General features: G+C 41.3%; 1 protein-coding gene across 2 annotated transcripts in view; it reads right to left on the reverse strand.

The window, feature by feature from the left end:
• Positions 1 to 24,729, reverse strand: part of SLC66A2 (solute carrier family 66 member 2) — a 68,650-nt gene extending 43,921 nt beyond the window's left edge. The window contains exons 1-3 of one of the 2 annotated variants that reach the window (XM_056854468.1): positions 24,466 to 24,729; positions 13,923 to 14,056; positions 7,297 to 7,350 (exon numbers count right to left, since the gene is read on the reverse strand). In XM_056854468.1, coding sequence (XP_056710446.1) covers positions 7,297 to 7,350; positions 13,923 to 14,056; positions 24,466 to 24,695 — 418 coding nt within the window. In that variant the 5' untranslated portion in view covers positions 24,696 to 24,729. The remainder of the gene's footprint in view (positions 1 to 7,296; positions 7,351 to 13,922; positions 14,057 to 24,465) is intronic. The other variant, XM_056854469.1, reaches the window with a different exon arrangement.
• Between the last annotated feature and the right edge of the window lie 472 nt (positions 24,730 to 25,201).

The following is a 25,201-nucleotide window of genomic DNA, read 5'->3' on the forward strand; positions in this document are numbered from 1 at the left end:
TGCCTACCACAGCTGCTGGTGAAACGTCAGGAAAGAAAATACCAAGTCCACGGTTACACAGCCCGGATAACCTACAAGAACCAATGAACTCTGACCGTGAAAGCCTTCGACAAAAATGCAGAGGTTCCCCTCCTTCCATCCTCCTTGCTTGCCTTGTCTTTCTGTATTTCAGAGGGACACCCTCATATTGGCCTTTTAAAGGCTTGCAGAGCTGTTTCTAGGAACTACGTTCAGCACAGCGAAGCTGCAGACAAAATACCTTGGCACCTCTCTCTAAAAACACTGCCAGATACACTGCTACCCTCTGATCCCTCCGCTCATTCATGTCAGCCTGGTACTTGCTGATTCCAGGGCCTTCTGAGTGAACAGTAAATTTCTTCTCAGGCAGTAAGGCTTTTGCCATTTTGAAGTCGCTGCCACCAACTGTAACACACTGGTTAAGGAACAAACTTCAATAAAAGGTTTCTAAATTGTTTCCAGCACGGATCTTTAAAATGGTTACTTCCGTTAAACGGTCAGGACACAGAACAACTAGAACCAATAAGAAGGTGTGCAACAGCACCACCCACCGGAAGGGATGGTTATATGACTATTAGGTATCTTTGACGTTCTAGGACTTGACAGGATCTCTTTGCCTTTCTTCTTCTAAGGGTGTTACACGAGCTGATTTTCAAGTGCTGTTCCTCCGCTTAAAAGACTCATAGTGGTTCACAGTCCACAATAAACATCACAGTGTCCAGTCCCAAACTCGGCTCTGCTTTCAAAGGTTTTTTAAATAGGAAAATTTCTTCCTCACCACAGGTTGATGGCTAAAGCCACGAGCACCAGTAATGTACTAACACTCCAGTTCCAAAGCAGTAGTAAAAAAGCAAGAGGGGGGAGCGGTAAGGGGAGAAATTATCATTTTGGAACTCTTCCAAGGACGTAGCCCCATCTTTATCAGCTTCTCAGTGGCGGACCTACATTTTTGGGACCCTGAAGCTTGAACTGTTATGGAGGCCCCTTCGCAACCAACAACAATCTACTTTGGGAGTTCAGGGTTAGCAGACATATCTACTTTGTTAGTTTAGGGTTAGCAGAGAAGTCTTCATTCATTCAAGACTCTCATTATCTGTGTGTGTATGCATATTTGCACAAATTGGGGCAAATCCTACAGGATATTTGTGTGTGTGTTTTCTGACACTGCAATTTCGTCTGGTTAATTTATATAGCTCAACTATGTAGTTTGAAAACCTATCAGCACCCTCAAGTGGGTAGATACAGCAACTACATTTTTACCAGTTTAAAAATACTGACAGAAAATAGGCTTTTTAACTAAAGACGTTTCATTCTCAGACCAAACAATAAATCATATTACCCATAATTATATCTTCCGTTTTAAAAAACTGACCTTTTAAAGCGTGGTTCTTCGAATTACAAAGCGAGTTGACTCTTTTCCCATTTTTTATACTGTGGTGTCCAGGTTGCTAAGCCATGCCAGAATGCCGCCCATGATCTTCCAAGTTCCCCTGAGATCTCTGTTGGTATTCTTCATCTGGGGAGTTTTAAACCTTTCCAATGTTGAAAAAAAAATATTTTTTTGAACCTGGATACCCCCAGGTTTGCAGAAACATCAGGCCTGTCTGTATCTGGCCCATTGTGTGGGTTTTCGGATCTGTACTTTAGAGGCCAGGTTCAGAATTAGATATCCAATTTCTGGATTCTAAAATAGCAGGATTAGGGTTTTCCCTCTCTGGCTTTTCTGAGCTAGACTTTGATAGAGCTTGTACTTTGATTTAAAAACACCTGGGACTATTAGATTAGAGTCATCTTCTGTTAGATGCCAAACAAATTTGCTCTCCATTGTATTTGGGTTTTGCTCCTTCAAGACCATTTGTCAGCAATAAGTATCTGCAGCCTCTCACAGTTCCCTCCTATCGTTTCAATGCATTATCCATTGCTGATCTTTTTGGGAGATGTTCTAACAGACCACGAGGCCAAAGGATTTGCTCCTGTGGTCTTGAGGTGACTGAAACCCTGTCACGTTTTTTTCCCTTTCACACAAATTCTATGGATGTTTAAGAGCTTCTCTGATAACCCCCCTTCTCACAACTTTTCCCAGCCGTTCGAAGGATTATCACTTACTCAGTCTTCTGTCCGGAAACAAATATCACATCTCTCTGGCAGTTGCCAAATATATCTTGGCTGCACTAAAAAGTTGAACTGCTGCCATTAACTCAGTGCCTAGTTAAATATCCTGTGATTCTGCAACTATTTAACTAAAATTTTAATTTGCTACCTTTAAGTATGTATTTAATGTTTTTCCCAAAGCGGTAGATGTTCCTTCTCTAATGTATTTTAATTATTGTTATATTATTTTGTCTAAAGGCCTATGTGCTATATAGATTTCCTTGAATAAATGAAATTAATGATATAATATGGTTAATCTGTGTGCTGGCAGCAGTGTAAACATTTGTCTCTTGGTTCAAGGAATGACAGTTTTAGGATGAACGTGAAAACACGTTACACACTTGCTATTTAAAAGGAAAGTTCCTTAAATATCTCTCAAATACCACTCACATCAAGATCAACTAAATAATTTATTACAATCAAGAAATTAAAAAATTAATGGGAAGCTTTAACTGGAACAAAGTATAACTAAAATTAAGTTTATTCACCATTTTTGCATCTGAAGGCCAACACAAATTCATTTCCATTTGAAAAATAAAAAGCTATACACCCATTAGCGTAAGAAATCTACACAGCCAGGTTTCGGGGAAAAGTGCCAGATAAAAGCTTTCTACTAATGTAACGGGAGCCATCAATAAAACTAAGTAGTTTGCTGGATTGCTGACAACTATGCTAAAGAGGGTGTCCAGAGAGCACAAGAGATTCTGATTCAACACTTAAGTATCTGCTGCCACCTATCAGGTCAACAGTAGTTCATTCATATAAAACCTGGGTCCTATAGTCATTCTAATATATGCCACTGTGGTCTACTATTTTATCAGAACCTGTCCTGCATGGAGTTTGAAAACTCTATGGAAATCATCCCCAAACCACACCTGAAAAAACCCTAATCTCTAAAGCTCACGCAGGGGCTTGTGTAAGTTTCAGGTAAATAAAAGAGGCACCTGAGAATCAGATGGTAGGCAAGACACACCATCTTCATATTAATGATGCTGGTGCCTGTAATGTCCTCCTCCCATCTTCCATGTTTTTTAACATTAATTAGATGTTCAGTGCAGAAACTAACTGTGGTGTGTGTGCTTTCTTCTGTCGCAGCTGAGAATTCTCCTCTATCACTGCCAGTGGCTTCCCTAAGACTTTTCCAGTTATCCCATTTCAGCTTGCAGGCTCAACTGACAACACTCATTTTCACCTTGGAACTCTACAGTTCTGCTTCAAGTGCCACGTTGAGAATTCACGGACTGAAACCAGAATTGTCGCTCTTTTCTGTGTGTGTTTGAAGGGGTGAAATTTAGTCTCCTGTGGCGTGTGGGAAAATGTTTCCCCTGCGCACTTATTTTATTTTGTATTCTACAGTGTGCACAGGTACATTAAAACAACAGAAGCAAGTTTGAGTGACCCCAATTAACATTGTATCTACACAAGATGGCATGCATACTATTTAGTACAAAGACGGGCTGGGGTCTTGCATGAAACTGTGGGAAGGAGGAAAATAATATTGAAACACCAGTCCTATACCACCCCCAAGGAGCCCCGTGGCGCAGAATGGTAAGCTGCAATACTGCAGTCAAAAGCTCTGCTCGCGACCTGAGTTCAATCCCGATGGAAGTCGGTTTCAGGTAGCCAGTTGACTCAGCCTTCCATCCTTCCGAAGTCGGTAAAATGAGTACCCAGCTTGCTGGGGTAGATGACTGGAGAAGGCAATGGTAAACCACCACGTAAACATAGTCTGCCTAGTAAACGTCAGGATGTGACATCACCCCATGGGTCAGGAATGACCCGGTGCTTGCATAGGGGACTACCTTTACAACCCCATCTCCACTTTCAGGATTTTATACATCTTAGGAATTTGACCAAGATATGTTTCCACTTCCCCCCTTCATTTGCTCTCCACATTTCCATGCCTCTTGTATATGCTCAGCCTCATTAGGCTGTTTTTTGCGAGGAGGGATTTAGTTAATTTACAAAGTAACATTTTTCTGTATATCTGGGGAGTGCCCTAAGTAGGCAATGATCCCTACCTTGTCTGTGAATGGCCTGGTTTCACTGCTTTGTTGATTGGCACTGGGGTTGGATGCTTCAGCATTAGATTTATACACATGTACACACATATAAAGGAAGCCACAGCCCTCAGTTTGCAAGATCTGAGCAAGGCTGTCAAAGATAGGCCATTTTGGGGTTACCACACTTGTATTCCCACCGATGTATTAAGAGTTTGAAAACGTTATAAAAAATACTGTTCGCACTTTGTTTGGCCCCTTTAGCTGTGAAGACGTCTTCCAACCATTTATAAGCCGTAGTATCCAAAAACCCTTTTAAAGCTATTTTTTTATAACATTTTCAAACTCTTAATACATCGCTGGGAATACAAAGTGCAGTAACTCCCTTTCATTCATAGTCTCGCCATGAGTCGGAAGCGACTTGACGGCACTTAACACACACACACACATATATATATGAATCCTATAATTTTTGACCACATTATATATTGATTAACAGACTTAAAAAAATGAAACTCAACATATTTCATGACACAGAAAAGTCAATGTTTACATTTATTTTAAAATCTAATCTCACTGAATTTGCAAAAAAGTCCATTTATATTTCATACAGATAATTACCTTCTGTATGTGTTCCATAAATTATCCATCAACAAGTATTGGGAAGCATATAATGTAATGAATGAATAATCTAGTAGCATATTTAGTTTTGTTTACTTATAATTCCCTTTAAGTACCCAAATGAAAAATCCTTCTAACCTTGAAGATGTTAATACAAGACAGTTTTAGCCATGCACCACAAATAAGGCAAGCAGCAAGAATGTAAAAATAAAGTTGAACAATCTCAACCCACTTTACATTCCTTAGGTTAGTAGACTTTTGTACATTAAGCTTGTGAAAACTACTACAAAGGAATGATGAAAATCAGCAGGCAGAAACAACACTCATGTAGAGATTAAGCAAAGAAATGTTTTTTGAAAAAAGATGCAGTGGGGAAATGATGCTTTATCAAATAGAAAAATTAAACCAATGTGCCCACTAAAAAAAAGGTAAAGGTCCCCTGTGCAAGCACCGACCCATTCATTCCTGACCCATGGGGTGATGTCACATCCCGATGTTTATGAGGCAGACTTGGTTTACCAGGTGGTTTGCCAGTGCCTTCCCCGGTCACCTTCCCTTTACCCCCAGCAAGTTGGGTACTCATTTTACCAACCTCGGAAGGATGGAAGGCTGAGTCAACCTTGAGCCGGCTACCTGAAACCAACTTCTGTCGGGATTGAACTCAGTTCGTGAGCAGAGCTTGGACTGGAGTACTGCAGCTTACCACTCTGCGCCACGGGGCTCCTAATGTGCCCACTGGGAAAATATTATTTCCTCAAAAACAAAACATGGGTAGAGTGCATTTTTAATGCATTCTGCAGTGAAAGCCATATAAGTGTAACTTTCTTAAGGAATTTTGACTGCTAACTACAACTTCTAGATCTTGATGTCTCTTATTATTCAGTAATGGCCTGAGTTAACATAAGAACGTAAGAAAAGCCATGCTGGATCAGACCAAAGCCCATCAACTCCAGCAGTGTGTTCACACAGTTGCCAACCAGGTGCCTCTAGGAAGCCCACAAACAACACAACTGCAGCAGTGTTATCCTGTCTATGTCCCAGAGCATGTAATATAAGAGGCATGCTTGAGACTGGAGAGAACAGGTATGCATCATGACTAGTATTCATTTTGACTAGTAGCCGTGGATAGCCCTGAGCCTTCCAGGCTGGCAGTCATCACCACATCCTGGGGCAGGGAGTTCCAGAATTTAAGACGCATTCATCAAAGCTTATTCTAGTCTTGGCAACAATCTAGAGAAAGCAAGTGAGGCCCCTAAGGAAAGCAAAATATTTTGAAGTGCCCTAAATAAATTCTTTCCATTCTAATCCATTCTCTTTTGCCCACTCCAACTCTTACTATAGATTCAAATAAACTCATGGGCCTAGTTCATACATTACTTTCGTGGTGAGGTTGTCAGATAAAAATCCACACTTGCCTGCTGCAGCTCCAAATCACAGGGGCATTGGTCCATGCTAAATCTTATAGGTCACCATGGTCCCTTTTTTCTCCCATGACATTCATCAGAGTTGGTGGTGTTGGCATGGGTAGTAGCCACGTGATCTGGCTGACCCATGAGATACAGGGTTTGGTAGAAGAGGAAGACTTGGTTTTTATATGCCGACTTTCTCTACCACTTAAGGAAGAATAAAAGTGGCTTACAATCACCTTCCCCTCCCCATTACAGACACCCTGTGAGGTAGGTGGGGCTGAGAGAGCTCTAAGAGAGCTGTGACTAGCCCAAGGTCATCCAGTTGGCTTCATGTGGAGGAGTGGGGAATCAAACCTGGTTCTCCAGATGAGTGTCCACCGCTCCATATTACTGCTGCAAAAAGGAACATGGCTGACAAGAGCATTGGGGGGGGTATAGCAGCCACACCACAGAAGTAATGTTTGAACTAAGCATGATCATTTGAAAAGAACAACTAGCCATCTATTATCCCAGATTCAGGTTCCATTCAACAGTTTGAAAGCTACTTCATCAGTAGCTGAGCCCTAGCAATGCAGCTATAAACCTACTATGTACTGAATTATAAAATTTACCATGGAAATCCCCTGAAAAAAGAGATGCATCCTTTAAGTGGGCTGGAGAAGATCCATCTTTCCTACTTTCTCAGTTTCAGACACCATCTAAGCTTCTGAAAACAAGATAACCAGCCTATGGCTCATGAAAGAGAGGCATGAAAGAGAGGACACAGATGGTATTTAAGAGCGAGTATATCCTATTAATTATTTCATATTTTGTCAGGGATCTGCAAGGGTTTTAAAAGTCTAAAGCCTGGAAAAGAATGAAAAGCTGCTTGAGGAATAAAAAAATGCATCTTTTTCCTCAGTCAGTGGTGAAACTGAACTGAAGTAAGATTTTGGTGTTAGGAAAAAACGTAGTACAGGCATTGTTTTAGTAGAAATGACAACCATGCATTCATTTCTAACACGGCAAAAAAATAAGTAAATAAAAGGCAAAGACGGGAAGAATGGATGGTGTTCCAAATGGCAACCTCATGCAGCATGGGTTTGTAAAGTACGTACCCCAAAAGGATCTCTTTGGAGGTATTTTGATTTCTTCGTCCTTACTATCTGCAGCTACATTCAAAAATTGAAGAGAAAGGAAAGACAAAACAGACTTGTTGGACTCTGTACAGCAGCAGATCTTTTAATGGATTATAACAACAGGCAAATGTTAGCATATTGTGTGAGTCATGCCAGAGGTTTTTTAGTTCCTGTGCTAACCAGCATCCTCGTGGATTTTGAAAATAGATGTAAGCATAATGGAGTCACTCTGCATCACCTTAACACATCTGAAAATACCAGGGGGAAAATTAAATGACATAATGAACAGGATTCTTCCGCAAATGTTAATGCATTCAGACTAGGCTGTTCTTTATCACTTGCCTCACTAAAGAAGAAGCTTTAAAGCTTGAAAGAAGCTTTCATTGTAAATGTTTCAGGAAGCTACCACAACTTCAGAGCGCTTACCTCAGTAAAGCAAGGTTCATCAAAATGCCATCAAGCTTGCTATCCCCAAAGTGGCAATGTTCAATGGGGAGGTGCTGTGGCTCAGTGGGAGAGCATCTGCTTGGAATGCAGAAGGTCCCAGGTTCAATCCCCAGCATCTCCAGTTAAAGGGACTAGGCAGGTAGGTGATGTGAAAGACCCCTGCCTGAGACCCTGGAGAGCCGCTGCCAGTCTGAGTAGACAATACTGACTTTGATGGACCTTGATGGTCTGATTCAGTATAAGGCAGCTTCATGTGTTCAATGTGAAAGCCACCACTGTTTTAACAAAGCCCACAATCCAATTATCGCCATGGGTCCTACCCAGAGTCACTCACTGCAAAGGAACAGCCGTTTTATTTACAGGATAGGTCATACCAGCCATGATTTAGCATACCTGGATGTCAACTTCTTCAGGTGCTGCAAGACATTTAGCTTTATTTCATTCTTCTTCTGCAAATTTAAGGTATCTTTTTTTAAATCACAAATAATTTAACAGTGCTCCAAAAGGGGGTGGAGGGGATATTCTGCCCTCCTATTCCAGGTGGGCCTCTATTCCAGACCCACAAGGTCACAAATCCCTGGACAAGCAACCATATAAGGACTATGAAGAGAGAATAGGTGCAGTACAAACAAAGTGAAACTTTCTAAACTCCTTTAATTTCAGCGTGAGACACAATTCAGCATGCAGGCAATCTTTAAAGTAATTGTACAGGAGTGCTTAATATCAGACTCTCCTCATATGATCTACATTTTGATTTTTATCTTTAGGCCCTATCAGAGGCAGCAAAATTTTACTGGCCTAGATTGGGATGTGCAAATTACTCAGTAAAGGAGAAGTCAGTTTGTGCCAGGTAGCGGGTGCTTAAAAATGCTGATAATCTCTCTGATGTCTCTGAGTATCTCTCAAGCTAAGCATGAAGTAAGAAATAAACCACTTCCATTCAACAAGTTCTTTGAGCACACGCAGGAACATGGGAAAGGGATTGGGTCTGCTTCTTTTGCCCAGCACAAAATGGGAGGCCTCTGTGTCCTTTGCAATGCTGGACAAACCAGAGACAGATTCGTGGCCACCAATGGCACCTAGAAAGCACATCTATGGACCCCTTGGTCTTATGCTTAACTACTGCCAGTGATGTTCAGAATAACACGCTGGTTTCCTTATTATTTCAGCCTATTTGAGAGAAAAAATGGGTTATACTCCTCATTATTCAATGCCAGGGCAAGGGTCAAAGGTCAGCATGATCAGGCATCTGCCAAGATCTACAGCATGGCAGAGTCCCCAGTACTAGCTAGATACACTTGGCCCATATGCTCCCACCCAGAATAAGACATTGCTCTAGAAGCCCCTGTGATGTTGAAAGGGCCTCTGGGGCAATCTTCTGTTTCCTGCTTGAAAGGCACCTGCAGAGAGAGAAGCACTGTTCTCACTCAGAACAGCCTCACTCTGTTGCCCCTCTAGTACCACTTCAATATCAGGGATGACCTCGCTAGGGTGATCTCCCATTTGGCTGTTCCTATGCCTGTTCTGGCAGGGAAGCTTGGTAGAGTGTGACCTGTTTGTCCTGGTGTGTGTGGCAGAACGGCCCCGCTGACCCCGCTCCCTTTTAATCCTCTCAGGTGCGTAGACACCAAAGGTCATGCTGAGTGACACGCCACTCTCTCAGCTCTTAAGAGTGGTTATCTCATGCTTCTTTGGTACACTGCCAGCAGCTGGTCAATTTCGGAATTACCCACAGAGAGGGTCAGCACTCCCAGCTTCCCTTCCATGTAGCTGATTAAAGGCCTCACCTACTGCCCGCATTTCCTACTACACAGCAACTGGTTACCAAGAGAACAGCTTACCATGGTTACACACTTCAAGGGAATTAGCCATCTATCCTCCAACCAACTCCCTTCCCCAGCTCCTGTTTTGAATAGAATGTTCGAATAGTTGAGGTCTATGTGGTACAGAAAACAACTTCCAGCATTTAAAATAGTAAATAATTTAAAAGAAAAAGCCCACAGAGCAGCGGACTGAGCAATGGAGACCAAAGAAAGGTGAAAACATGCAATCCCCTGTCCATCAAGTCGGTGCATGCCCTAGCTGTTCTTAATCTAAGGCAGGCTGTCTAAACTGAGAAGTTACAGTGATCTAAAAGCTTCCGATTACCTTGGAGTCTGTGTCCAAGCAGCCACTTACGGGGCAATGGTTGCCATCAAGAAGAAGCCCTTCCTCTTCTGTGCCAAGGGATTTTACCTCCTCTGTCTTCTCACCCCCACCCGGCCATGGGTCAAATCTCCTCCCTGGAGTCACCAGGAAGATCCTGTCTAGCGAAATTCCAGCCAAGATGTGAACTGGCCATTTCATTGTCTTCTAACAGGAAGGCCATTTGCATTTACAAAGTTTTAATGCCTGGGTACTGTCAGAGATACAAGGCTGTCAGATTAGTTTAACAGGTTGCACTGAGATCAAGTAGATCTGTAATGATGTCATAAGTCTGGAAAGTCCCTGGATAGCCTGAGGAATCTGGCCAGAACCGGTTTGGGCCAGACGGCTGATGCAATGTACTAGCAACAGGTGAATGACTTAGCATCTACTGTGATTGGTTGCCTGAGATCGCATATTGTATATAGCTGTATAGAATGGAAGCTTATGTGTCGGGATGCTATGAGCGGAAGAGTATAAGAGGAGTTTGTATTATACCTGTGCACTGTAAAATAAACAAGCACTGCTTTTCTAGTAGCAAGGAGTTCTGGTGGTGTTTTCCTGGACAACCTGCGTAATCCGCTGGCTCCCGTGTCAGGTACTTGTAAGAGCCATTGACAGATGGGTGACACATGAGAGTAATCGACTTCCCTCATCTAGCCTGTGTTCTGTTAACTGGGGAAAACTTTCAAAACCAAGTGTGAGGTTTTGCAAAACCCAAACCTTAAAATAAACAGGATTTGTCCACAGTGTGCACAAGCAAGTGCTGAACTTTGTGGGGCAGAGCACTGGAAGGCAATTCACATAGACCCCTTCAAAAGCTGCAATTAACCCTGCTTGCAGTTTTTGCTTCCTAAACCTACAGCCAATAAAAATACTCCTTTCAGCTGTTTTCTTCACTTGGGAGTGCTCCTCTTGCTTAAGCAATATACCTGGGATGTTAGCTGTGACTAGGCCTCCATTTACCAGTCCTGGTGGTGAATTACCAGCCCATTTTACCAGCATGGAGGAATTGAGGAACAGGAGAAAAAATAGCAATGATCTGGCTGTTGCCAGTGTACACAAGTTTTGCTTTGTCTTCTTGTAGTGGGACGGCTCTCCCGTGTGGCTCTTCCAGTAGTTCACAGTTAAGAAGAGTTGGTTTTTATATGCTGACTTTCTCTACCACTTAAGGAAGAATCAAACCGGCTTACAATCACCTTCCCTTCCCCTCCCCACAACAGACACCCTGTGAGGTAGGTGGGGCTGAGAGAGTGAGACTAGCCCAAGGTCACCCAGCTGGCTTCATGTGGAAGAGTGGGGAAACAAATCCAGTTCACCAGATTAGCCTCCGCCACTCACGTGGAGGAGTGGGGAATCAAACCCGATTCTCCAGATCAGACTGCAACGCTCCAAACCACTGCTCTTAACCACTACACCAAGCTGGCTTAAGACAACACCTGAGCCATCCTTAACACATGTAGAATCATTTGGCTGGGCTATGTACAGAGCTGCATTTTCTTTGGAGGTAGTTTTGATGATGGTACAAATTTAATAGAGGAAAGATGGGAGGAAGCCTCTTGCAGAGGCTGTTTTCCTCATTGCATTAATATCGCCTATATCTCATACAAGTGACAGTGACAATGAGTAGATGAGATTGTAAGGAATGTCATTACTTTTGAGTTTCCAGACTTTTCTTTACAAAGACATTGAAATAGGTCAAAATATTATATCTGCAGGTACAAATACTGAAGAGTCGGGGGAAGAAAAAAAAATTAAGATTTTAGATGGAATTTAATTTTTTTTACAACTAAATCAAAACAAGCTGACAGACCAGTCTAGACAAAAATGTATCTAGATGTCAAAAGAGCATTTCTTCCTACTGTCTCCTCCCCCCACCCCCGAGATAAAGGTGTCTACTTGTTTTGTATAAAGGGGGAAGAATCCCACAGACTATCTTGTACGGATCACTTCACTGGTGCCAGGATTCATTAGACAAATTTCAAAGGGGATGTTTTTCTCATTTACACTGAACCCAAATACACCTAGTGGAATTTTAATACCAATACTGAATTCTCTCACATCATCTCTAGGGATGCACTCTGCGAGTACAGAAAGACCCTTCCAGTAAACCTAATGGCCCTGTGGCAAGGATGGATCAATTAATTAAATAAAAGGAACACAACATAGACTGGTTCCAAAAACGAAAAACAGCTAGCTTTCAATGAGACTATCACAACAGATTTTGGTGGGGGAGACCATGAAGAACTGGAGAAAGGGGAAGAGAGCTGTCCACTTTTTAAGCTACAAGGTGAAATTTCAGAAGACCCTAATTTATCCTGCTCAGGTATCATGAAGTGCCAAAAATGTACCTTACACAAATTAAGTAGCTTTGAGCTATGGATTTTGTGCACCGTCAATGAGCAGGGCCTTCAAACCAGAGGGTTTTCTTTTTGTGGTGTGGGGGATGCTTGATCTCACAAAGTTAATCCCTCTAAAGCAGGAAGGATTTAGTAAATTCTCTATCTGGCAGCAGTTTGGAATTCAACTCGCTATTGGCTTTCTGGATTGATTGTGGTGCTGCCTTTTTCCCGTTTCCTGGTGAGGGCCTATGGCTCAGTGGCAGAGAATCTGCTTAGCATGCAGAAGGTCCCAGGTTTAATCCCTGGCACCTCCAGTTAAAAGGATCAGGTAGTAGGTGACGTGAAAGACCTCCACCTGAGACCCTGCAGAGCTGCTGCCAGTCTGAGCAGCCAATACTGAACTTGATGGACCAATGGTCTGATTCAGTATAAGGCAGTTTCATGTCTTCAATAAGGATAATGTGTTGTTGCTTTTGAAATTATTAGAAATTGGGGCGGGGGTGGTTTATACATATGTATCCCTTCCCCATAGCCACTGTGGACAAATGCCTACAACAGAACTGTGGAAGCATTTCAAGAATGAAGAACAAAATGTAAAGAGATGCTTAAGAAGAGAGCAACACAACATATGCAATATATTATAAGGAAGCTTCCCTACCATAGAAAAGCAAACAGGAAAAAACCAAGAGGGTTGAATTCCAAATGGCAGAAAAGAAATTGACCCAATCCAAACACCTTGCCAAGTTTGAAAGGGGTGTGTGTGAGTGTGAGTGTGTGTGAGAGAGAGACAGACAGACACACTCAGAATAATCTGTAATTTTAACAAGAGAAAAATCAAAGAAAGCCTCAAATACATCTAAGAACAATCCAGGATCATGGCTTCTGCTTAGTATGAATACCATTTGTATTTAGTCAGTTTATTAGATGAGAGTGAAGATTTACAAAACATATGTGTTGCAATGATATGTAAATACATTTATATGCAGACGTGAAAAAGAGCCCCAGCTTCTGCCACTGACGATCAGTCTACTTGTTATGACCACCCCACAGAAGCAGCACAAAACAGCTTCAGCATGACAGCTGCTCTTCTTGGTGTCAAGAAGCTAACGTTAAGGATCACCCAAACCGCATGGAGAAGCTGAACACTACTGCCATATTTTCCTGATGTAGTTGGCAGTAACATGGAAGCTATGTGTTTGACGCCAAGTATTGTGCCTGGTTGGTGGAGCACACAAAGGCTATTTCGAGTAGTTTCTACATGATGTCTGTAATGTTTACACTGGATCTATGGTAGCAAATATAACATGCTAACTAGAAGCATGTGAATACCCTAAGGGTTGGGGCCTTTGTAAGATGATCCTCCTCCACAGGTTTTTCAGGAGGAAAAAAAACCCAGTGAGTTCAGCAATTATGCCAGGCCTTTGGCAGAACAATATCTAAGCAAATATTTAATCGTAACAAAGCAGAAAAAAGCAATATAAAAACATAAAGCCATTTCGGTCGGATGCTTTGTATTTGATTATCAAGAGACAATCTGGCACAATGTGCCAAAATGTAATTTTAACAAAAGAAGACAAGCTAAAACTACAGGAGGGGAAAAAGAAAGAGAGAAGGCATTTGACTTCAACCAACCTGAGAAGGACCGCCGTTTTATATTCAGCTCATTTGCCACACGTACTTCAGTGCATCGTTTCAGCATCAGCAGCATTGTAATTATCATTATAATGCTCTGCAACAGTAGAGGGGACTCAAAATGCCTCCCGAACCTAGGAGACCAAAAAAAAAACAGCGGGGGGAGTCTTAATATTGAACTGTACACCCAGGAACCTCTGCCAAATTTAAACATAAATAGTTAAGTCTTTAAATCCACACGTATGCAGTCCAGAGTTTGCCATGATGCAACAGGACCAAACATTAAAATATCAAAAACTGCATAACAAATAAAGATTAAATTCATAATTTCATTTTTAAAACAACACTTTCCATCATGTTCAAACAGAGATCATCACAATGTCAATTTGCCCGTCAATGTTATTCAGATGAAGTTGCATGATTGATCAGATTGAAGCTGCATGATTGACCAGATTCTGGTCAATTTGTACCAAATCAATTGGTACAAAATGTCAACCTTATTTCATTGTCCTGTGTCACAACAAGTAAGTACAATACCATCCCTCAGAACCACAGATACCACAAACATTCCTCGTATGAAACATTATGACTCCACCAGACAAAACCACTGAGGGGAAGACCTCCAGTCTAGAGCTGCGTTCATACACACTCACATCTGATCTAATTCCAACTACTTTCCCTTGTCAGGAATGAGCACTTGGTACCAAGTGAGATCTTACTTCCCTCCTTAGTAAATGGGGTTGCCTGCCTCCACGTACTAGCTGGAGATCTCCTGCTATTACAACTGATCTCCAGCCGATAAGATCAATTAACCTGGAGAAAATGGCCACGTTGGTAATTGGACTCTATGCCATGGCATTGAAGTCCCTCCCCTCCCCAAACCCCGCCCTCCTCAGGCTCTGCCCAAAAACCTCCCTCCTGTCGGTGGCGACCTGGCAACCTTCTCAGTAAATAATACACAAACCTGAAGCCATGGCAGGTGTGCCGTAGCACAAGGCAGGCACCAAACATTAGTCAAATATTTCTTATGGCAAACTTAACACAATAATTTCCTTGGCATTAACTGAAGAGTACACTGGAAGAGTAGCAGGGCAAGATCATTTTGGACAAAGTAACCCGTATAGCTGAATCATGTCCGCTGAATAGTAACAGATTAGGCTTCAGATTAAGTGACCAGGATGTATTTCCAGACATTACCTGATGCAGGTGATATCATGAAGGAAAAGAATAAGCACTTTACAGCACAATCCTATGCAGAGTTACTCCAGTCCAAACCCACTGAAATGAATGGGCTTAGACTGGAGTAACTCTTTTTAGGACTGCAATGATCATGCCTTAAACCAAAACAAAATGAAAGGTTTTGCAAATGTGCTTAAACCATATCCAGAAAACAATTCAATGTAGGTTATTAAAACCACTAGAGGGAGATCTCTTCCCTTCTAAAAAAAAAATAAGCAGACTTGTAAAAGACACCCAGAAACACACTGAATACCTGAATTAAGGAAATGTTTATTCATATTTACAGTTCAAGTTCCCTGAAAGCCTGAGACCACTGTCCTCTATTACAAGCCCCCTTCCCAAAAGCAAGGTTTTCCTTTTCATTTAGCCTCAATACAGAGATCAATTTCCTCATCGTTTTTAAAATTAATTGTAACTTAACACCAAAAAAAGAGTTTTAAAAGTATAATCAAACCATAAAACTTACTATTTACTCTAATCCCTGTTCATAGTGGTTTTAACAAAATATTGCTTAATCTTGTCTAGTATTGTTATTCTCCTACATGAGCTATATTGCCTATTTTCTAGCAAATTATCCATCTTCCCAACTTCTCTCATTCGTACATTACTTTAATCACTGAGATAAACTTCCATACTCGAAATAGCCATTCTGTTTTAGATTTTTTTTAACGTAAGACAGGACTCCTGGCTATAGCCATTCTGGCTGCTGCCAGAACATATGTACATCCATGTCAAAACCTACTATCCCTTTTAAACATCCAAACAAGATAAGATTAAATAGTATATCATAAACAGTCAAGTCTCTGATACATCATAAAACTAGTCTTCAATACATCATCATCTCAGGGCATTATCTAAAACCATGAATCAGATCTGCTCCTACTCTTCAATACCTCCAATGTATTACATGTCCTAATGCCTATATGTTACTTAATTGTGAAGAAACAGGATACAACTGGGACTGGATTTTCTAAAAACTTTCCATTAGATTTGCACACAGTAGCTGCATTCCTCAGGCTCATACACTCCTGTCTCCTTCCGTGGGTGCAACTCAGAAACTGATGACTTCCTGTTCACAGCAAACCATGTTTTATTGTAACACCTGAACTTCAAGCTATGGTTTGTTACTAGCCTACTAAACATGGAACCTAAAGTTTTCATGCATTGCATCATTACATCAGTGCAGACATCAATGCTGGTATACTACTAAAGCTATGCCCAAATTTCATTTGGAATGTGAGTGCTCAAATTCCTTTATCTGAGTGGGTTGGAGGACTCATTTCTAGTTAATCATCTCTGGAGGATTACTAAACAAGCAGGCCCATAGCCAGAAATTTTTTGTTGGGGAGGAAGTGCTAGGCAGACCATCATTATTTACTGATTCATTTCCTTTATTTATAGTCCATATTTCTCATTTAGACCCAAGATGTAAAACATTTGTAATCTAATAGCATGGCCACACAGACCAAGATCTTAGATTTTTTTTCCTCTGGCAGTTTCGTCCCAAACCCTTTCACACTCAAGACGTTAAGATCTGGTTGAGACAAGAAATGAAGTTCATCTTTCTTTTTAAAACCCTAGTTCCAAGTGGCTTAAATACTGAATTTGATTTGTCTTGTTTTGTTTGAGAAATGTTGTTAAGCATCATGCATCATCTTCTGATGTCTCTTTAAATGATAACAATGATCTTTACAGTTTTGTGTACAGCTGCTGCTATTTAAATTATACCGGGGCGGCAACTCTCCATCACGCCGGGAGAACTGCCTGCATGGATCTGGTTTAACACACAGCAATATAGGGTAAGCTGTATTATTGTATTGTCTGCCTGTATTGTTGGATTTTAACTAGTATAAATGCATAAATATATATCCTGTATACTTTGTAACAGAAATTCAAAGCACTGTCGAGATTGCATGTCAATTTCAATACATCTGCAAGTTGATTTGGCAAGCTGATGAAGGACTAACCAAAACGCGCGTCCTTGCCACCTCGCTGCAATTTCACTCACTACTCTTCGCCATCTCGTGCTTCAATTACAATATAAATGGACTCTTTTGTTGCTCTTTCGGAGAGTCGCTTTACCTTATGTTGGAGTGTGGTTTTGCCTCCTTATACATTTAAGTTTGTGTAGCCCTCTCGGGCAACAATTTTTGTAAAAAGTTTTAAGCCCTATGAGGCTCGTATACAAAGGGTGAATATCCACAAAAATAGATGTATCCACGAAAATAGTGGTATGACTTTAATACCATAAATAAGAATTCATTACATAAGAAACTCATTTTGACAATGTTGGGGTATGATTTTTAATACCTGTTGTTTATAGTTATTTGTATATGATTTAAGACTGGTGTTAGTTGGTTTATACTTCAGTGTGAAGTTTATTAACATAGAGCCAACGTGCTGCTGTTCCCTTTAGACCACCTGGTGGCGGGCAATCTTAAATGGAATGTAGCAATATTGAAATACTAGTGGTCTATGTTCTTCCACGAGTTCAGTCAATTTAGTATATATCATCCTCTACTCCTTTCAGACGTACTACACTCCTATCACACTGCATATATTTTTGATCTCTTCTTTATACTGCTGTTGACTTGACCTAGATTAAACTCGATCAGCTGCAAAAGCATTGTTCTAACACACGGATTGGACTTGATAATTATAAATTCATTTTTTTCACGAATACCATATGTACTTAAAAGGTATGTATATTTATTTCAACATGGCAGGATGACAGTTTTTTTAATATTAGGTTATTAATATTAGAACATTAGACTATACCTTTAAAGCACTTGTATTGGGAAAGAGAGGATTTACATATAATCTGTACTGCCTCTACTAATCCTTCAGGTGACTCAACAAGGCAGTATGATTGTATCTTTTAATATCAGGAAAGACGAGGATGTTTTTCATACTGCCAGGGTGAGCCACCTAAAGGATTGGTACATGCAATATCAATTGCTTGCATTAGAACAAAAAGAGATTTCTATATGTTTGAGTTAAACGTCATGCTATTGGGAAAGAGTGAATTTGCATGTAATCTGTGTTGCCTTTGCAGGTCCTCTAGGTGGCTCAATGCAGCAGCATGATAGTATTTTTTAATATTAGGACGGGAAAGACTGCATTTCTCAAGCATGCCAATTAGGATATTTTAAAATAAGAATGAAGGCTTATAGCGTATGAATCCACCACTCCTACCGCCATCAGTCCTTTTCAACACCGGGAAAGATTACTCCTAGGGTCATGAGAATTCTAATTTTTTTCCAGAAAACCACATCACTGCCTATATCAAATGAGACCCTGTTTACATTCTTAAATTTCTCTGAAATACTAACTGCCAAACATAAATGTTTAATAACTCCAGTTTCTCTCTTCTAGTTCACCTAAAAGAGCATATATTTTGGGTGCAAGTGTTCATTGCTGGAAGGTTTATACAGCACTTGTTCAAATTTGGTTACTTTCCTGTATATATTTACAGAACCCCAAATCTCTCAAATATGATCTTTTATTTGTAAATAATTATACCAAGAAATTCTATATGGATAGTCTTTGCCCAATTTCCATGAAAAACGGGTAACTGAAAAAAGCCAATAATTCTGGTCACACAAATTATGCCATATCTCAAAATTCCGATGTTCCTGCCTTTTAAGCGCCTGACTAAAGATTACTGACATCAGGAAGACCCTTGTGCAATTAATTTGGAGAAAAATCTATATATTTAATTCTGAACATGGCACCACAGTATAGCTTTTTTAAAATCTCAGAAGGATGGAAGGCTGAGTCAACCTTGAAACCGACGTCCTTTCTAGGTCAGTAAAATGAGTACCCAGCTTGCTGGGGGGTAAAGGGAAGATGACTGGCGAACCACCCCGTAAACAAAGTCTGTTTAGTAAACATCAGGATATCACGTCACCCCATGGGTCAGGAATTACCTGGTGCTTGCACAGGGGACCTTTACCTTTTTAAAAAATATATGGACTGGAGACTTTTTACATCATTTTACAGTGCAGTCCTAAACACTTTTCTAAGACAACTGAAGCTGACTAGCTTAGATGGGTGTATCTCTACTTAGGACAGCCGTGTAAGCTCCCCTCCACCTTAAAGTAATTTTAAGCCACTTGTCATTCTGTTCTTTTTCTATGGACACACAAATATTACTGGGGGTGGGGGGTTGCAACTAGAGATGTACCATTTCTGGAGATCTTGAAACCACTGGGGAAAATCCTGTGTGTGTGTCCCCCCCCAGGAAAAATGGAAAGGTGGGTGTTAATATATGTAATGTTTTCTTCTTTTTCAACTACAGAAAAGAAGGTTGGAGCCAACCTAATAGGACTACCAGCATACTTGGATATTAACATTTATAGAAGTGAAAATTCTAGACACTTTAATAACGTATTATCATGAACTACATGGTGGTATAGTGTCACCAAATTATCCAAATTTAAACAATAAACAAGTAGTATGCAGTTTTCAGTACACCAAACTCTAATGCAAATACAAAAGGCCTCTACTATATGCCTGCACAACGATGGCTTGGATCCAAAGATCATTCGTACAAACCGAAGCACTTATTGCCAGCCTCAAGGATTCCCCCCTCCTTTATAACAGCTCCTCACAACCTCCATAAAGTCACTCTAGAGACCACAATGTTTAGCACTATCACAGTGCTCGACATTGTTTCTCAGTCTCGGTATCTACCAGTGCAAATTCTGGGAACACTCTAATAGAAAGTCTGGAGATCCTCCAGAATAGAGTGCGTTGAAGCACAGGGGGCGTCAGGAGAAAAAAAACAGGAATCGACCTTTCCCTAGATGAACAAAAGAACTTCCAGACATGCAAATGGAACTTTATTTCCAACTGAACCATAGGCGTGAACCTGGAAACATTCCTTACATTTACACGCCTGGATGTACAACTAAATTAGGAACATCTAGGATCACTGTGCAAACATTACATGTATGCATCCCAATCCAGCTCTAATTGCATGTACATAACAACGACTTGCATCTAATTAATTATGCACTCCCATTCCCATTCTGGCGCATTTAGACAGACATCCCTTTGAAAGCAAAAAAAAGTGTGCATAATCAGCATTGACACTCGGGATGCATGCACTGATGTTTATCCAATTTATGCCTGCATTTTCTGATCCAGTAAGCAACAAACATACACATAGAAGCCAGCTTGTCCATGAATCTCTTCTTAGCTGGCCATAAAATCCACAATATCTACAAACTATACAGGTCTCCCAGGCAATCCATTTTCAAGACACGGGAGTGGCCATCAGGTCTTCAAAAACCACAGCACAACTAGCAAGATCTGTATTAAAGATGACCTGAAAATGTCTCTTTGTCCATAAGCTCAAACCTCTGCCTCTGCCTTTTCCCCTCCTCATGCCCCTTCCTCCTCCCTAATTGTTCTTTGTCCCCCTTTTGAAGAACGTTAAGCCTGCAGGGAGCTTTTGTTCCTTTAAGCATAATTTACTCTGCAGGACTTAATGTTGAAGCTCTTTATAAATGATGATGATTACGTTAACTTTTCATTTTTAGCCTTGACCCAGAAGAAGCTCTTAATGAGCAAAGCCGCAATTTCCTCTTGGGTGGCCTCATTCAAACCCTTGCAATTTGCCCGGTGTCAGGATGTGACCCAGATCCTGCACACATTAATTCTGCTGAGGAGCCAGTATAACCTTTGCCTGTGTGAGTTGTGAGAGGCTAGAAAAAATAATCAGTGGGTTATACATCAAATCAAGCCTGAACTGACCCTAGAAGCTAAAATTACTAAACTGAGGCTGTTGTACTTTGGTCACATTAGGAGAAGACAAGAGTCACAAGAAAACACAATCATGTTGGGAAAAGCTGAAGGCAGCAGGAAAAGACCCAACAAGAGATGGTTTGACTCTATAAAGGAAGCCATGGCCCTCAGTTTAAAAGATCTGAGTGAGGCTGTTAACGATAGAACGTTTTGGAGGACATTGATTCACAGGATCGCCATGAGTCGGCACCCTCCAACACACAGAATATAAGATTTATATTGTTAGCACAAGAGGTGGAACAGAGAACAGATACCTGCAACAGATGTTTTTTTAATTCAGTTAAGCAAATGGCTATTGCTCGACAGCTTTGTGGGGAGCAAAGTCCACCTTTCTGATCCACCAAGCGCTAGATTTCTTCCAGTTCAGTTCTTTGGCAAAAAGGAACAGACAGGACATCACAGGAACCAGACTTCAGCTTGAAAAACACAGCCCTACAATAACAATATGATTCCAATCGTAATACCAGCCATACTAAATTTACCTCCCTCTTTAGCAATTAACTTTTTGCATTGAAGGAAGAGGAGGAGGAGGAGAAAAAGAAGGAGAATCAACTCATGGCGACCCCATCCACAGGGCGTTCCAGGCAAGAGACAAGCAGAGGCGGCTTGCCATTGCCTTCCTCTGTGTAGCAACCCCAGTTTTCCCTAGTGGTCTCCCATTCAAGTACTAACCATGGCCAACCCTACTTAGCTTCCAAGTTCTGACAAGCTCAGGTTAAGATGGGCTATTCAGGCCACTACAAGGTTATAAGAGCCCAGGAAATCTTATCTATTTCCCCAGCAAACAGTGTCTTTCTGCTGCTAACCTCTATGCACTGACTCCACCCCTCCTGGGCTAAACCAGCCACTCCTAGGGGTTATACAAGTGTCCCCCCCTCCTATGCCGAGGGGGTCACAATAGTACACGAGGTGGCTCAGCTAAGTTGTCACCGCCTTCTATCAGGATACCTCTGTGCTGCCCAGGGGTTTGCCAACCACATCTCAGATCACTTGGCCATTAGCTACATCAATAGCACTTTGCCAGACCATGCTGAACAGGCTAGCGCTGCTATTTCATTCAAAGCCCCAAATAATCACTGGAAATCAGCTGTGAAAAAGATGGTGGGGGGGAGAGACACCACACAGAAAACACTGGACTATAACTGCCTCGCAACAAGTCAGCAACACCATCAGGATTCTCCATAAGAGCAGAGATAATGAATTGTGTTAATTGTAAAGAAAACAGACTAGTGTGGAAACAACCCCATTCGGATTCTAGGTTTCAAATATGTGAGTAATGAGCTAATGCTCTCAGACCTATAGAACACAAGACTGAAAAGCAAGCAACGACAGCCATCAGGCCCTCCCTCCATGAAGGCAACACATGAAGGAAGAATTTGGGCGGCCGCCAATCCTTTCAAAAGGTCAGACCCAGGATTTACAAAAGATCCAATGTAATCAACAGCAAATTTTGGCTTGTATCCAAGTTCCTGTTTCTGCATTGCATGCAGAAGAGCTATGGCAGCCCTATCTAAATGGGCGCCAGTAAAAAGATGTGGGAAGTGTTCTTCTGCCCAAGATTTGTGGGAAGCGTTCTTCTGCCCAAGATTTGTGGATCAATCAATAAACGGTTTCTTTATACTTATGAAAACTGATATTGAGAAGCCTCAGTAACACGCTATAGGGGAAAGAGAGATGAGAGCATTCATTGTGCTTCGCTTGATCTCAACAATTCAGTTCCTGGTCAGAATGGAAATCACTTGGGTCTATCCAGGGAGAAACTGAAAGCAGCAAGACAAGAGCTTGGAAGTTCACTGGCAAAGAAATACTGATTACCTGGCATCCCATTATTCACAGTATTTGAAGATGAGTGAATATTATTATTTCTGCACATTATAAAAAGCCTAGAGCAAACCCAACCACCACTTAATTTGCATCGCTCTCATGCACTAATGCCTCTCCACGTCACACTTAACAGCATTTGCCACTCCAAACACCCTTGCGATGTGAAGTATCAATCAGGCCTGATTTGTTGGCAGTCATCAAAGAACAAATTAAAAAGGCAGACAGGGCCGGTCTAATACCAGTACCTCAAAGGAAACTTTGAAGAGACATTTAAAATAACTTGCCCAATGCTAGGTTAGAAGCATGGGATTAGTAGGGCACAGACAAGATGTCTGCCTCTGTGTGAAGACAGAACTATAGAATAAAAGCTTCTGTCTGCCCCAGATTTCCACATTGTAATACACAGCTGTCAAAAAGGGTGATCCGGGCTGGAAGTCACACTACTCGGGAAGTATTGCTGAGAATTTGGATGATGGTACAACCATCAGAAAAGTTAAAGATGTTTTGTAGGAGGTGTTTTTCGAGCACCTCCTACGAAAGAATTACATAACACTGCCCACTTACAATGGCAAGAATTATGCTCCAAATGGTGAGTTCAGATTAAGCAGTTGTTCTTTTAAGTGTGTGTGTGTATGTAATGTGCCTTCTGTGATTTGAGCTCTTCAGGTTTATGGCTTACACATTTTCAGCAGAACTGTGAGAATTAGATAAAATTTCTAAATAAAAAAAGCTGATGTGAGAAAAGCAAGAGAAGTTTTCCTCAGGAAAACACAACAAATACTATTAAAAAACAGGTAAAAATGGCAAGCGTTAGTACTGCTATAAAACCAAGTTACGCATCTTAAGCAATAACTTGATGTAGGGTGAAAAACAGCAGTGTTAAGTACATTACAGTGAAACTTCTTCATTATAATGTAAAATATAGTCAGACTAAAAATTTAAAATATATACCAGGCTGACATGTCAGATGCCTAAGGAGCCGTGATTTTTCATACAAATGTTTGCAGACACATAAAATATTCACAAGATCAGCTCAGACCTATCATGTGCGTGTGTGTAAAGTGCCTTCAAGTCGCAGCCGACTTATGGCGACCCCTTTTGGGGTTTTCATGGCAAGAGACTAACAGAGGTGGTTTACCAGTGCCTTCCTCTGCACAGCAACCCTGGTATTCCTTGATGGTCTCCCATCCAAATACTAACCAGGGCTGACCCTGCTTAGCTTTTGAGAGCTGATGAGATCAGGCTAGCCTGGGCCATCCAGGTCAGGGCAATGGGGTCCATAGCTAACTTCAAAACCTGTTTAGCAGAAGAGTTTTTATTCAGGCTTATTTTTGCCCTACCCAGCAGCTCAAGGTTGCTCAGGTTTTCTGATACAATAGCCTCAACATGCCTTTAAGTAATACCACAATTTTAGGGAACAAAAAAGGAGATGTTTCTCCACTATTTGGGTTGTCCATACCATCCTCAGTAAGTTTAATATGAAATATGCTCAGCTTGTCTTTAAAGAGGCAGAAACCCGCAACAAACAAAACTCAATAGCCCAAATCACTTCCAAATGTTCACTGGAGACGAATTTTGCCTATTTCATTCATAGTATCTCCATGTCAATTTTCCACAAAAGCTAAAACAGAGGAAACATTTGTATTTTTAGAAAAGCCAGTCAACTTACCAAAAAAGTATTCTTAAAATGTTTGCAACTAGTAACACTAAGCATACGTAGGTCGAGAAGCCCTCTGCATTCTGTGTCCTTTTGATATCCCGATATTGGGGGATGTAGGGCACCACGCCTCCAAAAACCATGGCTGCCGATGCACCCCAGGATATCAGCTGCTGAACTGGAGCCATTAGCCATTCCCAGCTATCTGCTTCCATGATGGGCAGGAGAAAGTCCCTTAACATCAGGGCAGCTGCTGAAAATGGATCTCCCTTTTACTTCTTCTTCAAGCTGGGTTGTTTTCATTCATATCAATCCTCCCACAGCAGGTGTGTCATTCTTCACACAACTCTATCAAAAGAAAGAAGGGGAAAACCTCACAAAAATAGCAGAGGCTCACATGGAAGTACTTGAGCCCAAGATTAGAAACTGATCTCATCACAAGTTAGTCAAATCGCAAGGCATCTAGAAAAATGAGTCAGAGTTAAGTCCGTCCTGCCTTAGTGTGTGCCATATCTGTGTGTGTAAAGTGCCTCCAAGTCGCAGCCGACTTATGGCGACCCCTTTTTGGGGTTTTCATGGCAAGAGACTAACAGAGGTGGTTTGCCAGTGCCTTCCTTTGCACAGCAACCCTGGTATTCCTTGGTGGTCTCCCATCCAAATACTAACCAGGGCTGACCCTGCTTATCTACCATGTTATTTTTCAGTTTGGCAATCTGACTGAGTTTAAGACTGTGAAAGAGTGTATTAC

This window comes from Euleptes europaea, chromosome 8 (assembly GCF_029931775.1).
Source record: "Euleptes europaea isolate rEulEur1 chromosome 8, rEulEur1.hap1, whole genome shotgun sequence".
NCBI lineage: Eukaryota > Metazoa > Chordata > Lepidosauria > Squamata > Sphaerodactylidae > Euleptes > Euleptes europaea.